This window comes from Barbus barbus, assembly GCF_936440315.1.
Source record: "Barbus barbus genome assembly, chromosome: 34".
Lineage (NCBI taxonomy): Eukaryota > Metazoa > Chordata > Actinopteri > Cypriniformes > Cyprinidae > Barbus > Barbus barbus.
The window spans coordinates 4,180,348-4,196,758 of record NC_136762.1 but is presented as its reverse complement, the minus strand read 5'-3'; the positions used below and the strand labels follow the sequence as shown (position 1 = coordinate 4,196,758).

General features: G+C 40.3%; 1 protein-coding gene across 1 annotated transcript in view; it reads left to right on the top strand.

Annotated features, from left to right (window-relative positions):
- LOC306854349 (calsyntenin-2-like) overlaps positions 1–16,411 on the top strand; it is a 62,208-nt gene that overhangs the window by 32,760 nt on the left and 13,037 nt on the right. The window contains exons 9-10 of the mRNA XM_079392284.1: positions 7,889–8,051; positions 15,429–15,595. Of these exons, the coding sequence (XP_079248410.1) occupies positions 7,889–8,051; positions 15,429–15,595 (330 nt within the window). The remainder of the gene's footprint in view (positions 1–7,888; positions 8,052–15,428; positions 15,596–16,411) is intronic.

Sequence of the window (16,411 nt, the reverse complement as noted above, 5' to 3'; positions counted from 1 at the left end):
ATGGATCTGAAGCAGTGCAGTTGCATTCATTTTTCATTTGAGTCTGTTCCTTTGAAATCTTCATTACCATAACTGTACATTTGCTACCTACATGATCAGCATTAGAAGATGCAAAGATAGTTAAAGATTCTACGGAGATTTTAAGCATCAAAGAGCCTTTTTTCCCTGTGGACAACAAGCTCTTGAAGAACTTCACCCCACCTTAAAATGAATTTCATAATGTAGTTTCATGAATACATAAATGCATTTCATAAAATATATGGGGTTGAGGGTCCACTGGCCTGAGGGAGAAACATTTCGGTCTTTGCACATCTCAGACACTTCAAAGAACATGAGCGATCTTTTTTATATCTTTCCTAAAGGCTTTTTCCTCTACCCGCAGAGGAAAGAGATCTAATTAAATTAGCTTTTTTTAAGAATCTGAGTTTAATCTAATTAGTAAGTGGATGGTGTTGTGTTTCCATTATAAAAAGGGATATTAAAAGATGAATATTAATGCAAATGTGAAGTTTTGTTGGACGAGTGCTGGGTGTTGGCTCATAACATAAATGCAAATTCCAGTGCTTCACAAACATCATTTTTCCTCTGTTTGCTTTACGCATTTGTTAGCAAAACAAACCTTACACTTAGTATTGTCACGATGCACACAGCAGGGAGGAACAAGGAACACGCAGATGAGGATGTAACTCAAATAACAGACTTTAATGTCGACATCAGGACAAGGCAAGGCAGACACAGGCATCAAACACCGGGGGTAACGAGTAGACCAGACGACATCTCACAACACAGACAGGACTTAAATACTCAGGTAAATCAGACAATTAAACAAACACGGCTAGACAAGAATTAACCAATAATCACACTAGACGAGGACAGGAAACAAACCAAATATGGGCATGGAAACACAGGGAGCACGTGGAAACACAAGACACACACAACAGAGGTCTGACAAGTATATTTATGCAAAAAATTCCACCGGATTCACAACAGGATCATGCACATAAATTTGTCCTCACACTCATTCTCAAAACTCTTATTTACAGGCTGCATTTATAAGTAATTTCTCTTTTATTTATTGTTAGTCAGAAATAATTTATTATCACATAGTTTATATCTAAATTAAGCATGTTTGTGCTTAAAACAAGAAAAAAAACGGTCAATGGGTAAAAAACAAATACTAAAAAATCTCAGCGATGCCATAGAAGAACCATTCAGTCAAAGGTTCTTTAAAGAACCATCTCTTTCTTACCTTTTCATAATCTGAAGAACCTTCTTTCACCACAAATAACCTTTTGTGAAGCAGAAAGGTTCTTCAGATGTTAAAGGTTCTTTATGGAACCATTTAGACAAAAAGGTTCTTCTATGGCATCGTGAAGCACCTTTATTTTTAAGAGTGTAGAAGAAAAAAAACTTTTTCTAATTTAATGTTGTTTTTTTTAAGAATCTGAGAGTTTAATTTAAATAGTAAGTTAATTAAGTAATTATTAAGTAGTTATTAAGCAAGTTTAAGCATTAAACTAGAAAAATAAATCTACCAAAGGTGTAAGACAAATGTATTTAAATTGAAATTTATTTACAAATAATTTTTTTTTGTTTGTTTGTTTTGTATTTGTTAATGTTGGTTGATTTTCTTGATATGGCACTCACTCTTTGACAACAGTTATAAGACAGCATGTGTCTCTTAAGTGTTCAGAGACACACTTTGTAATGTCTGAAGACTCGAATTTGAGAGAAAAACTCTTTGAAACTGTACCTTCTCAAAGGCCTGAAAACAGATAATGGACAGTTGCTGAAATAGGTGCAAAATGGATAGAAAAAGACAAACAGGCGATTCACACAGATTTTACAAACACAATAGCACAGTAGTAAGTGTTAAAGTGCCCGTGTACTTGCAGCATCTGAGCAATTGAAACAAAGGCTTCTCTCTACCTCTTTCGCTCACTGTGTCTTTGATAAATTGCCTTGCCATCAAGTGGACTTTGGCTTAGTGCGGCTATAAGTCTTTTACCTACTCTATCGATTCAGCGCTGTGCATTTGAACACATACAGAGAAAACATCACAGTAAGGCGCTCTACTCCCCAGGGATAGCGTGAGTGCTTCCAAACTCGGACAAATTCTAGAACATACCTGTTTTCTGCATGCTTATAAAACTGAAAACCACAGTAACGTGTGCTAGATGTAAAATAACAGTCATTAAATAACTAAATCTGGATCCACATGATTGCATTCACACACATTCACACACACACCTACACCTCTGAAAAAAATCAATGCCTGGCCAGAGACACAGAGAAAGAGACAGAAAAGAGAGGCTGAAAAACTGAATGGAATACGAGACGAATACCAATAGAGTATAAAAGTGAAACTTAAAGAAAAATAAATCAATTTATTCATAATAAGAACACAGAGAGATGACCTGTGTGCACAGAGAGAAGGAATCGATTAAAGAAAAATACAGAAAAATAACACTCGCTCTGGCTGAATCTCTCAGTGCCTGTCAAGACCATATTTTGCATAAAGAAAACAAAGCCTGTTTTTGTGCATCAGTATTTTTTGCAGTATGACATTTTCATATTTTAGAATTTCATTATTACAGCCAATATGAATTATTATTTATTATTTTAACTATTATCAAAAATATTTCCATAGCAAAGTGTGCATATTTGTCATAATTAATTATATATATATATAGACAGACAATTAAGACAATGAATTTATACATTTATAATTTATTAATATACATATGTCAGCAGATAGACACAGGACACAGAGGTAAGTGCAATACAATCAACAGGTTTATTGAGTAGTTGCAGAGGGGAATGAGATGAGCAGAATGTCCAGGTAAGCAGGCGGTGAATGGGAATGTCTCTAGGGATTTAACAGAGTGTGAATGTCCTTTTTCCTTTTCCAGGGGATCTGGAGTTAACAGTGGAGTGTGGAGACGGTGGAGAACTGGAGCGGTGGAGAACAGGGATAGAAACACTGGAGCAACTGGTAAGTAGACAAAAGGTAAGTGGGTCAGGTTAGTCAACATGGAATGATTGAGACCAGACAGTGAGTGAACAGGAGGAGTGCAGGGATATAGTGCTCCTGATTAGCGCTGACAGGTGGCGGTGATCAGAAATCAGGGGATTGGGATCTGGTGAGTGTCGTGGGTGGAGACTGCGGTGACTGTGGGGACTCTCTGATAGTACCCCCTCCTCCAGGGGGGAGAGAGGGATCCAGCACATCGTCCCGGGCCACCCAGGATCTTTCCTCCGGCCCGTATCCCTCCCAGTCAATAAGATATTCCAGGCGACCACCCTGTCGCCGAGAGTCCAAGATGTCCTGCACCCTGTAGACTAGGGGCTCCTCGATGATCTCAGGAGGAGGAGGTACTTCAGGCTCGTAGGGTTCTGTGACAGAGGCAGAGACAGGCTTGAGGATTGAGACATAGAATGCTGGATGGATACGATACCGTGCAGGGAGTTGGAGACGGAAGGTGACCTCATTAATCTGCCTCTCTATGGTAAAGGGACCGATATAGCGGGGACTCAGCTTCCGGCAGGGCAGGCGGAGACGCAGATCCCGGGTGGAGAGCCAGACCTTATCTCCAGGACGATAGACGGGGATGGAAGACCGACGGGCATCTGCATAGGTCTTGTGTCTCTGCACTGCCTGCTGGAGTTGGACATGAACTGAGTCCCAAACTCTCTCGCTCGCTCGGAACCAGTGGTCGACAGCTGAAGCATCGGAGGGCTCTTCTGTCCAGGGAAACAGAGGGGGTTGGTAGCCGAGTATGCACTGGAAAGGGGTGAGGCCGGTGGTGGTTTGCTTGGGGGAATTTTGTGCATACTCGGCCCACAGGAGGAAGCAGTTCCAGCTGTGCTGGTTGTCATGACATTAGGCCCGGAGATAGTTAGTCTGGGGGTGATACCCTGAGGAGAGACTGACGGTGACATCAAGGAGTTTGAAGAAAGCCTTCCAGACACGGGAGACAAACTGTGGCCCACGGTCGGAGACGACATCTTCCGGGATGCCGAAGGTGTGGAAGAGATTATGGAAGAGGGCCTCTGCCGTTTCGAGGGCTGTGGGTAAACCCCGGAGGGGAATTAACTTGCAGGCTTTGGAGAATCTGTCAACTGCAACAAGTATGCAGGTATAACCTTCTGATTTGGGGAGATCTGTGATGAAGTCGACTCCGACGTGGGACCAGGGCCGATGTGGAATGGGTAATGGCACTAATTTTCCGGCGGGTAAGTGATGTGGGGTCTTGGAGATGGCACAGACTGAGCATCCACGAATGTACTGGGAGACATCCCGGGCCATACTGGGCCACCAGTACTGAGCTTGGAGGAGCGAGAGAGTACGCTGGCTGCCTGGGTGTCCAGAGCCCGGGGAAGCATGCAGGGAGCCCAGAAGGGAAGTCCTCCAGGAAGTGGGCACATAGGTTTTGCCCTCTGGGCCTCCCAGCGGAGCGGGTTCAGTGATGGAGGCGATGCGAATCTGTTCATCCAGGGCCCACCGGATGGGGCTCACAAGGACGGCTGGAGGGAATATGGGTTCAGGTGTGGAGGGTTCGTCAGGGGCATGGATTCGTGAGAGGGAATCCGCCTTGACATTCTTATCTCCGGGTCGATACGTGATGGAAAACTGGAACCGGGTGAAGAAGAGGGCCCAGTGAGCCTGCTGGGGGTTTAACCTCTTAGCACTTCAGAGATATTCCAGGTTTTTGTGGTCAGTGATGACCATAAAGGGGTGTTGAGCTCCCTCCAGCCAGTGTCTCCATTCCTCCAGTGACAGTTTAAGGGCGAGCAGCTCCCGATTTCCAATATCGTAGTTCCGCTCCGCTGGGGAAAGCTTCCTGGAGAAGTAAGCGCAAGGGTGGAGTCGGGGAGGCTCTCCTTGGTATTGAGACAGCACTGCTCCCACGCCGGTGGTGGAGGCATCCACTTCCACTATAAATGGGAGTTGAGGTTCGGGATGTGAGAGGATTGGAGCAGTGCAGAATGGCTTCCTGGAGATTCTTGTAGGCGGCTCGAGCTTCGGAGTTCCAGGACAGAGACTTGGGTTTCTGACGGAGCATGGAAGTGAGGAGGGCTGAGAGGAGACTGAAGTTCAGAATGAACCTCTGGTAGAAATTTGCAAAGCCGAGGAATCATTGGAGTTCCTTTACTGACTGAGGCTGGGGCCAGTCCCGGATGGCTTGGACCTTCCCCTGGTCCATCTGGATCCCATCCGCACTGAGGATGTAGCCGAGGAACTTGACCGTGGGGCGGTGGAACTCACACTTCTCGAGCTTCAGGTAGAGGTGGTGTTTCCTGAGTTGGCGTAGGACCTGCCTCACGTGATGGCGATGTTCAGCCAGGTTCCAGGAGTAGATCAGGATATCGTCTATATACACGATGAAAAACCGGTGGAGGAACTCCCGGAACACCTCGTTCATAAACCCCTGGAAGACGGACGAGGAGTTGGAAAGGCCATACAGCATGACCCGATATTCATAGTGGCCTGAGGGGGTAATGAACGAAGTTATAGGCGCTCCGCAGGTCCAGCTTTGAGAAGATGCGGGCCCCACGGAGTTCCTCGAGGGCGACCGGAACCAGGGGAAGAGGATAAGGGAGCTTGACAGTGTGATCATTGAGGGTCTGGTAGTCGATGCAGGGCTGCAAACTTACGTCCTTCTTGCCCATGATGAAGAAGCTTGAGGCCGTCGGAGAGCTGGAAAGACGAATGAACTGTTGTTGGAGAGCCTCCTTGATGTAATCCTCCATCACCTTGCGCTCCGGGATGGACAGGAGGTATACTCGACCCTTGGGGAGTATAGCTCCAGGCAGCAGGTCAATGGCACAATCCCATGGCCAGTGCGGTGGCAACTTCGTGGCTGCCTGTTTGCTGAACACATCCTGGAACGCCATGTAGTCTGATGGGATCGTAGGAACCTCACGAGGTTCGGGGTTCTCCACTAGGGTGGAATGAACTTGGAGCTTCGGGTTACTAACCAGGGGTACAGGGACATTGGAGAGACAGTTTTGGATGCAGGTTTTACTCCATCGTAGAATCTCGCTTGTATCCCATCTGACTTCGGGAGAATGTTGAGATAGCCAGGGGTGTCCCAGGATGAGATCGACGGTGGGTCCCTCCAGTACCAGAAAGGAAATTCTCTCCTGATGAAGACAGCCTACTTGCAGAGTGATTGGCGGAGACCGGAACTTGATGTGCCCACGCCCGAGCGTTTTTCCCTATATGGTCTCGATCTTCAGCTCGGCCTGTCTCTGGCGGGGTAAACCAAGGGAGGGCTTGTGAGATGAAATTGCCTGAGGATCCCGAGTCCACGAGGGCGGGTACTGAAATGAAATGACGTGGGGTGAGCAGTTGTACCGTTAGCAGTGGTAGGATAGAGATAGAAGGCTCCAGTTGGAGGGTACTCACCACTGAGGCGTGGGGGACGAGAGGGGCACACTTGAATGAAGTACCCCGGAACTCTGCAGTAGAGGCACAGCCCCGTGGCGAGATGTCGTGCACGCTCAGTGAGAGGCGATTAGTATCCATTTGTATAGGTTCTGGTACCGGAGGACAGGCAGCTGGTGAGGACGGAGAATGAGCGGTTATGTCTGGCTGACAAGCCGTGAGACGTTGGGAGATCTTAACATAGATGCATAAAGCTCTCCAGACCGACACTGTCATCATAGATCGCCATCTGGGCTCTGATCTGTGGATCCAAGCCCTGACGGTAAGCAGTGAGTAGTGCTGCCTCTTTCCATCCACACAAGGCCGCCAGCGTCCGGAACTGCAGGGTATAGTCACTGGCCGAAGAATCTCCCTGACGGAGGCAGATGAGTTGGCCAGCAATGGAGAGCGAGCCGGTGGATAGGCCGAAGACCTCCTTGAAGCGGGAAGAGAAAGCATCGAAAGAGTCAATTATAGTGGCCTGTGAGTTCCAGATGGCTCGTGCCCAGAGCAATGCCCGTCTGGATAGCAGGGAGATCAGGAACACAAACACACACTGTGTGTGACAGAGCGAGCAGAAACCATCTGCTGCCGTGTGCTTTTGACTGGCAGCGGTCCAAACGGACCAAATACAGACAGAGCTTTCCCTCATCAACAAACACACACTCACGCAACTTTACATTTAAACCTGTCTGTCTATTTTGTATGCCAAGAAGACAAGCATCTCTATAACTATACTACTGATCATAGTTAGAGTTAGTGATTTCAACAAGGCTGTTGTTGTTAACTTGTTGTAATTTTCTTTCATTGAAGTAATGCTGAAATAAAATATAAATATTACATTAAAAACTTAATCAACTTAAATGAAATTTATAAATGTTGCCTTTGCAACTTAACTGAAATAAAATACAGTAAGGTGTAGTCCTAAAACTACATAAATAAACTAATTAAATCTACATAGAAATGAAAAAAAAAACTGACAAAATCACATAAAATTACTAAAACTTAAAAATATTTTTTATATTTTTATTTAATTACAAACTTTAATCTGTTACTGATTACGAATGACATGATGACAGTTGTATTAAGTAATGTAATCTAGATTACTTATTTTAGGTAATGTATTCCATTTTGACCAGAGTAAAATTGAATTAAATCATAAACAATTTTAAAATTAAAATGAGTAAATTATTTAAAAATAAAACACCTGACAAAACAAATTTGAAATATTTTGTTTACCTGCATGTCATGTGTCCATACATTTAAGCCTAAATATATTTAAAAAGAACAAAATCTAATGACAACACCACAAAACAATGAAAACAAATGAAAACTATAAAAATAAAACAAAAAAGTATATAAATGATACTGAAATAACATATTGAAGCAAAAATGAAAACAACAGATCTAGAGAATGCAGAAATATTGTGAACTTCTCTCTCTCTCTCTTTCTCTCAGATCTGTGATAAGGAGTGGCATTATTACGTCATCAGCGTTGATTTCCCAGTGGTGACTCTGTATGTGGACGGCGTGACCTATGACCCGTACCTGGTGACAGATGACTGGCCCATCCACTCCTCTCAGATCGATGTGCAGCTCACTGTAGGAGCCTGCTGGCAAGGTGGGAGGAATGGGATGTGGGTGTGGCTAGAGTGTGTTGTGGGTGTGGTCAGTGTGCACGTGACTTGAAAATAGAAATGTGACATCTCACAGCATGAACAAATATCTCTTTACTTAACACATCATCTGTTCTTTTGCAATCCCTGTTTCACTTCTTTTCCTTTTCCTCAAGCACAGCTCCGGAAAACAAATGAGTTGACCTCTTGACCTGCCGTGTGTTTCCCAAAAGCAACTATGGTCGCAAGTTCCATCGTTACCAATAGAGTAAAATAGGACTTGCCACCATAGTTAGCTAACGAAGCTTTTTTGAAACGCACCCCTGCCTGTGCTCTCTCTTTGTGTCTCTGAGCTTCTGTGTTTCATAATGAAAGCAATACAAGAGTTAGACGAATAATATAAAGATCATGTTGTGTGGAAACAAATATAATGAGCACTGACTGGACATTCGCTCTTTTTAAGATATAAGATGAGCCTGAATAGTTTAATTATTTCTCATGATTCAGTCCAGTTCAGTTTACACCACTGATTATTGAAGATAGAACACTGTAATAAAAAAAAATTTCTTCAAAGAGCTAGTGTTATATTAATATAATTTATATACTATTAGTTGTTATTTATATTTTGAATGAGTTTTTATTTTTATAAAATAAAAATATACAACATATATTTTATGTTGTGTGTATGTCATTTTAGTGGGTTACTATATATGGAGGGCCAAATTACTCAAAATTAAATCATTAAATAAATGTTGAAATATATAATTAAATCGTTAAATACATAATGAAATAATTAAATGCATAAATAAATCGTTAAATACATAATGAAATAATTAAATACATAAATAAATGCAGAAATTAATGAATTTCTTTATGTATTTATTTATTTATTTATTTCCTCCCTCCACATTTTCAGGGTTATGGTTGTCGGCACATCACTCAGTGGGCGGCGTCACCTTTCAAACTCGATTTCTTTGGTCTTTCTAATTTAGGCGCCTTTTTCTTGTTTTTCGCATCACGAGCTATCAGGGCCGGCGCTAGCCATTTGGGTGCCCTAAGCACAAACGCTTGGCGGTGCCCCCCCCACCACCACCAAAGAAATAACTACCATTCAGAATTTCTTAGTTAGGTTCTCTTTACTTCCAAAATAACTGCTGCAAATAAATAATTGGAACAGAACAATGTAAACACAGAAAGTTAAAAGTGCAAAAAAAGTTTAAAGTGCAAATAACAGTATAAGTGTATGAATTTTATGAAGTATGAATTTTAAAGTGCACATTTTAAACTGCAAATAACCATACATAACTGCACAGTAGAATTTACTCAACAGAGGGACTACATCTCTATAAAGAGACCATTCTGCTATTCTATAGAACTATATTAAACATTTTCACTACCATCAGTTGTCAGAGGCCCTACAGAGGCACACGCCTACATTTCCTAGCTGCAAAATCAGCTATCAGGTCATCATATGACAGTTTCTGAGCCACGTCCCCATTGATGCTGATGACAGCCAGACCACTTAAACGTTCCTGCCCCATTGATGAACGCAGGTACGTTTTGATGAGTTTGAGCTTTGAAAAAAAAAATTGTATAATTATTTTGTATATATAATTTTGTATAATTATTTTGTATATATAATTTCTATATACAAAATAACTATACACAGTACACGCACATATATCATGTAGACACAAACTTTTATTTTGGATGCGATTAATCGAGATTAATCTTTTCCCAGCCCTAATAATTTGACAACTCTGTGAATATGAAAATATACAAACACTGAGATTGTGGGTTTTTTTTTTCTAATTTCAGTTTCACCAACAGATGTCGCCCTTGGCCGAACCTCTTGAAAATGACCGCATAGAACAACAACGAAAAAACTTTATCTAAGCGGTCTAATTTGGCAAAATCACATCACGTTCAGTTGCAGGGTTTTTCTAAAGTTCACCTTACCAAGAGGCAGATAGGCATTATATTGAAGCGAAGAAATTACAATAGGGAACGTTCTGCACTAATAGCTATATGCACACACATCTGTAACGTATAGCCTACCTAGGGGGAAAATTAGCTTTATTTGTCATTCAAATATGACAATGAGGACCCCAACGATTGGCCTTCCTTTCCTTCTCAAACAAACTGCATCTTTAACAGCCCAAGTTTCAAAATTTCCCGGGGGAGAAACCCCCGGACCCCGTTAAAATAAAAGACTCAACATGCAGGGCTAAAGCCCCGGATCTTTTGCACTACTAGCGACGCGGACGCGCCGACGCCCCTGGACATGCATACTACACGCACAAAACTAACATTTTTATTTAAAACATTGTCTTACCTGCAAGCGACGCGCGAGCATCATCCCGCTGTCTCTTCTTTTTTCTTTTTTCCGCCCCCGACTCTTGGTGCCTTTTCGAGGCCATGTCTGAGGTCGGTGTCGGCCAAATTTGAAATTGATTGAAGCATAATTGAACAGACCACTGGGAGGTGGGGAAGGGGGGGCACCAGAGGGAGACTGGCACAGAGATTCACCTTTTTCTCGACTAATTTGGTCTAGGCCTATATTACTTTTGTATTGCTTTTGTATATTAACATGCTAGAAATATTTTATTTGTTATTTATACTAGTAGCCTATATTGTGATGATATTTTCACGACCCAGATTTTTTGGTGCCCCCCCCAAGCACTTGGTGCCCTACGCGCAGTGCGTGATGTGCGTGTGCGGAGCGCCGGCCCTGCGAGCTATTGCTGACTATGGTACAGTAAAAGATCTGTTGTTGACTCTTGCAGATGAAGTTGTCAATCAAAACGTTGACTATGACATAATTTTAATTCAAGTAGAAAATATCTGGGAGATGTTGGCTGCACCTTAGTGATGCGCGGGTCGGGTATTTTTGAAAAGCGGGTCCCGCTTTTATGAAATTATTTGGCCCGCCCCAGCGCGCCCCGCACCACTGTATATATTTGCTTTGGATAAAAGCGTTTGCTAAATGACTAAATAAATAAATAAATATATTTTTACAACCCGCCCCGCCCAGCACCCGCGACCATTAAATAGACATACTAGGCACTGTAATTCAAATGAAAACAGCCTTTATTTCAGCCTGAAAGTGCTTGGAAACATCGCCCTGTAAACTGGCAACAACATATGATTATGAATATGAACGATAAATTAGGTCATATTAATAACAAGATAATGATACACATTTTAAACATTTACAAAGCAGCGTTTGTAATCTAGGCTAAACAATTTTTTATTTTAGATTTGTATAGGGCAGGCAGGCCTACAGTTTACAGCCTACGCTAAATAACCACTGACATTTTTTTTTTTTTCATTTATCACACGGAAATGTTCATTTAGCGTTTTTACGTTCGCTGTGCAAAAAAAGAATGGCATCCACTGTACCGGGGTTTAATCTATTTCGCGTGGACTCCAGCACCCGGCCAGCAGAGCTGAATGTGCGCTCGCTTGATGCGCTTGTGGCTGGGATACAATTTCTCCCGCACCTCGTCTTCCATATTCACTTTTATTTCTTTGTTTTTGTTGTGACTGGCAGCGGTAGCTGCTTGGCGCTTTCGTGACTTGTCACGTGACGTAACCTTATCAAAGAACTTAATAAAACATGAAAATAGATATTCCCAAATATTTAATATAGGCTATAGGGAATTGCACGCAACATACATGGATTTTTTTTTTTTCAATGACCCGCCCCAACCCGCCCCGCAAATAAAGTGACAATTTCTTTACCCGCCCCAACCCGACCCGCGGGTTACGAGACGACCCGCGCATCACTACTGCACGTGTAAATTTGGCCCACAGATTATTCACACCGCTCGCGGAGGCGGCACGGGATCGTTTCGGCGCCGATTCTATTTTTGCTGCACCGCTTACGCTGAATTAAAGCCACAGTGTATTGTTCTTGATCAAAATTGACCTGATTAACTTGAAAAATAACACATTTTTGTGTAATAAATACATTCGTGATGCACAATCACCATATGAAAAAATAATCACGAAAACACATCACTTCCACGAGGTTTAAATTAATAAAACTAGAGGCATTTGTTACTTGTACTTTTTATCATGTAAACTAATATATAGTATTTTTCCCAGCCATGTCCTTGCAAGGATTCGTTTTGGCTTTGTTTTCGTGCTTGCTGAAGGTAATGATGGAAAAGTAGTTTGACCAATAGCATGCAAGCATTGTACATAATGGACCAATCATGGTGCGTGTGAGAAGGTACATCTACAGTCAAAGCGATGCAAATACGCGTACATATATTAAAGTGTGTTTGACTTAAAGCGGCGCGGCTCAGACCGATCAGTGTTTGAGATCAGAGTAGCCTACCACGAGAGTGTTTCGAAAGCATAAGGAACCATTGATGTCATACACCGATCGGTCTGCACACACAAACAAAGCCAAAACCTAGATATTTTAGGCAATATAGAAATCCTGGCCAGGACACGTCTGGGGAAAATGGCAGGTATGGTCACCCTAAAGAGCCATATCATACATCTAAGCACATGGCACACATTGTTCAGAGGAGAACGCTGGAAAATACGACAGAATGATGATACTTGTCTGTATTTACAGTACACAAGCCGTGGTTCAGCTGCGCGCGACAACACTGCCAGTATTAAAGCACAAGAAAAAGGCACCTAAATTAGAAAGACCAAAGAAATCGAGTTTGAAAGGTGACGCCGCCCACTGAGTGACGTGCCGACAACCATAACCCTGAAAATGAAATGTGGAGGGAGGAAATAAATGAATAAATAAATGAATGAATGAATAAATAAAGAAAGAAATGAATTAATTAATTAACTTCTGCATTTATTTCTGTATTTAATTATTTCATTATGTATTTAACTATTTAATTATATATTTCAATATTTATTTAATAATAAAATTTTGAGTAATTTGGCCCTCCATAACTATATAACTTTTATGAATTTTATTTAACTTTTATTTTCAGGTATTTTAGTACATTAACTTAATAAAGTAAATAATATATTTTTATATGTTTTATATATCTTATTGTATTTCAGTTAAAGTTTGTTTTATTTCAAGTAACAGAATAATGGTTTTAGTTTCAGTTTTAGTTAACTATAATAACCCTTTTCACCAGTGTTATTGTTAACTCGATCATTTTTGTTAACTGCAATCAAGCAGAAATAAAAATATTAGCCAAACAATTATAAAATAGAAACAAACTAACTAGAAATGTTGCCTTGGCAACAAACTGAGATAAAAAATATGTTGAAGTTTAAGTACTAAAATTACTAAATTAATACAATTGTTAAATACAATTAAAAATAAAGCTGTAGAAATATATATTTTTTTTTTAATTAAAAATATAATAGTATGGTCCCACTTTATATTAAGTGTCCCTAATACCTGTGTACTTACATAGTAACTAGATGTGTATGTAGTATGTCACCACAGTGTAAGTACACATTGGTACATAGTATCTACAGCTCTAATGTTTGTGTAACTACACATATGTAACAACCCACTGAATGGTATGTGTAAGTACAAATGTGTAACAGGACATTGGTAACAACACTTTTTGGTAATGAAAGTACAAATGTGTAACAGGACTAACAGCACTTTTTTGTAAAGAAAGTGTTACACTTTATATTAAGTAGACAATTCCTATGGATTTACCATGTAATTACACTGGTATTACAGTGGAGCACCAACTCGAGATCCAACTCCTCCCACTTTACATACATACATACACATCTAGTTACTATGTAAGTACACAGGTATTAGGGACACTTAATATAAAGTTGGACCATAACACTGCTTTTGCATTAAAAAAGAGATAGTTAATGGAAAATAAAATTCTGTATTTATTTATATACTGTTTTTTTGTCAGTTGAACACAAAGGTTGAAACTTTTTTTGATCTGTATGCAACTCTTGACCACAAAAAAAAAGAAAAAACATAAAAGCACCATACTCGGTCTGAGAAGAAGAAGAGAAGGTAAGCAATTTCAGTCATAAACTTTGGCAGTATCAAACGGGTCGGGTCACAAGCTTTTTGTTCAGACTGAAATGCAAACCTCCATTTCTCTATATTATATCAACACATTGATCTGTTTGTTTGAGAAAAACTCTCTCCAAACTCTCTCTCAATCAATTGTTGTGACAATTTTGTCCCCAAACTATAGCCTTGTAACCCCCCCCCAAACACACACACACACACACAGCAGCCTGTATGCCATCGCCTGAGGCTCACAGATCACAAACACACTCAGAGAGGCTTTATTACACACAGACACGTCTCATACAGAGCAGATAGATGCAGCAGGTAATTGCTCATTATCTCTCACTTAGGTCACCATTAAGTTAAATCATGTTATCGGTTCATTTCAGTGCAGCTTCTGAAGACCTCTAGCTCAACTGAAGCTGAAATGTAATATGCGTGTATATGATGAATAACGTGTGATATGTAACTGTGGCTGTGTCTGAAACTAAAGGCAGCTGCCCAATCAGTCAGCAACTGGTGATTATAACACTTATTTCATGCTACAAATGTATATTTAAAAAAAAAAAAATTAAATACAGACCTTTACGAATTACTATTTGTGACCGCTTTATCGGATTCTTTAAAACAACCAAATATTTAATTCAGAAAATGATTGCACCATTAGAATTAAACAGTTATAATATGTAATATAGGTATACTTAAACATTCAAACGCTCCCTCACCAGTCTATCATGACCATTTATGGAAACTAGGCAGCAAAAATGGGCCAATCAGAAACCATCATACTATTGACATCATTTTTTTTTAGACTTTTAATGTTCTTGACAGTCTCTTCTGATCACTTAGGCTGCATTTAGTTGATCAAAAATACATTAAAACAGACATTTTGTGAAATATGCTTACAATTTAAAATAACTGTTTTCTATTTGAATACATGTTAAAATGTAATTTATTGCTGTGATCAAAGCTGTATCTTCAGTGTCACATGATCCTTCAGAAATCATTCTAATATGATGATTTGCTGCTTAAGAAACATGTATTACTATCAATATTTTTCTGGAAACTGCAATATTTTTTCAGGATTCTTTGATGAATAGAAAATTCAAAAGAACAGCATATATTTGAAATAGAAATCTTTTGTACCACTGTACATTTTTACAATCACTTGTGATCAGTATAATGCATATTTGCTTAATAAAAGTATGTATTTCTTTAAAATAAAATCTGACCCAAAAGAGCCTATTTAATTTTATAAGTCCGTGAATGCAAGGTCAGGAAAAATTAAATCATGACTGGATTTGGTGCGAGAAACATCATAAAATGGAATAATAAAATGCTACAGAAGCTTCTGATATGATAGGAATCCTATCACATGTCACGTGTTTGTGTGCAGGTGGTGAGGTCTCTAAAGCAAAGTTCACGCAGTATTTCAGAGGCAGTTTGTCTGGACTGGCGATACGACCAGGAAAGATCGAAAGCCAGAAGATCATCTCCTGCCTACAGGCCTGCAAAGAAGGACTGGACATCACCTCACTGGAGAGCCTCGGACAGAGGATAAAGGTTACACACACATGCACGGCTAACTTTATAAAACACTGTACAAACTCTAAATTACAAATCTGAATGAATGAGCTGTGCTTGAAGCCAATGTGCAATGCTCAACTATAGCTCAACTAGTTCAAGGTAACAGATTTGATTGCACAATCTGCTCATTTGTATACTGTAAGTCACATTGCATTAGTTCTGAAAAGGAGTTTGCCATGAATAAAACCATAGAAAAGAGATGAAACTCACTATTTTGTTGAAAAAGAATGAGGAAAAAGTGATGAAAAACCAGGAGACGAGACTTGAGGAGAGATATTTCTGTACGCACATTTTCCATTTTTTGCTTCTGTTCTGTTCTATTGTATTCGAGAAGCTCTAGGGAAGATTTGAGGATCAAATGAAAGCAGGTTTGACAGACAGAGAGTCAGAGTGTTAGTGAGAGACAGAAGACAGGTGTTCCTTCACTCAGGTGGTCTGATCGCTCATAAGCTCAAAGCAGGATTGTACTTCATTCAGAACCAAACTCATCATGCCTTTTAAATAACAACATGCAGAATTTGAAATTAGCATTAAGAAAATGTATTCATAAAGTTGCTGTAAGTGTAGTTTATCATAAAATTCGCAGCATAAGTTACCTAAAAACACCTGTTAACATACACAAAACAGTACATTATATTAATAATTCATTTCTGAAATGCCACAGGATTCTGATCCAGACTTGGATGTTGATAAAATAATTCAAAAATACCAATTTACTAATTAATTTGACCAATTCATTAATAAGAACTGACTATATAGTCTACTTACACAACACAACAATAATCACTGAAA